At 29.3% G+C, this 859-nt stretch overlaps 1 protein-coding gene across 1 annotated transcript; it reads right to left on the reverse strand.

Moving 5' to 3' along the window:
• Positions 1-474: 474 nt before the first annotated feature.
• On the reverse strand, positions 475-784 carry LOC108757371 (peroxidase-like protein 3). Its single transcript, XM_018504303.1, has 2 exons — positions 656-784; positions 475-589 (listed from the first exon to the last, which is right to left on the reverse strand). Exons 1-2 carry the CDS (start codon positions 707-709, stop codon positions 476-478), a joined length of 168 nt encoding a protein of 55 aa, XP_018359805.1. The 5' UTR covers positions 710-784; the 3' UTR covers position 475.
• Between the last annotated feature and the right edge of the window lie 75 nt (positions 785-859).

Genomic DNA, 859 nt, shown 5'->3' on the forward strand with positions numbered 1-859 from the left:
AAAACTGTGTCATGAGTTCTCAAAATTTAAACACTGCAATTCCTAATATAGGGTTTTGTAAATTTTATTCTTTATCAGATTTGTAACATTTTTTCATATAAGCAATTTGTTGATAAATGTATTATTTTTCATAGTAATATAGTAATCTGTAGATTCGATTTTCTTTATCTCAAAAATGCTCATTTTTTACTTGTACCACTTTTCTATCAACATTGCGATATATTACTGAATAATTTATTTTTGGTAATGTATTTGAACTTTCTGATTTGTGACAGAAAATTAGTTATGTATTTCGATGACTTTTCTGTGATTTTATTATCATTCAACTTTACTTCTGTTCAATCTTCCGTTCCATTTATTTGTGCTTATAGTATACGCTGACTATACAGAAGATTATTATTGTGGTATACAGATACCGCTCTTAACTACAGTTAGTTAAACAAGTTTATTAATACAAGTACGGCTTAACAATAATTTACCTGAACTCCATATAACTTGGAATACCAAACTCGCGGCCGCGTTGCATGTTAAAGGATACCAAATCCAGTCCGAATTTTGCTCCAACTTTTTTGAAGAGATGATTTGTCACCTGTAAAGAATAAACCGTATAGTACGGCATAATTTTATAATTTGTTTATGTTAATCATTGTTTTACTTCTTGCGTTATAGAATCATCCATAGCTTGAGCAACTTGGTTCATCAAGCCCATTAAATATTCATCGAATACACCAGCCCGGTACAAGTCATAAGGGCGTCTTATCAAATCTGAGAGTCTCTTTGAAGCTATAAAGATAAATATAGATAATTTGAAATCATATTTGAAGGAAAAAAAATTAAATATTCTAACGAAAAATTGATG

This window comes from Trachymyrmex cornetzi, unplaced genomic scaffold (genome assembly GCF_001594075.2).
Source record: "Trachymyrmex cornetzi isolate Tcor2-1 unplaced genomic scaffold, Tcor1.1 C3838952, whole genome shotgun sequence".
Lineage (NCBI taxonomy): Eukaryota > Metazoa > Arthropoda > Insecta > Hymenoptera > Formicidae > Trachymyrmex > Trachymyrmex cornetzi.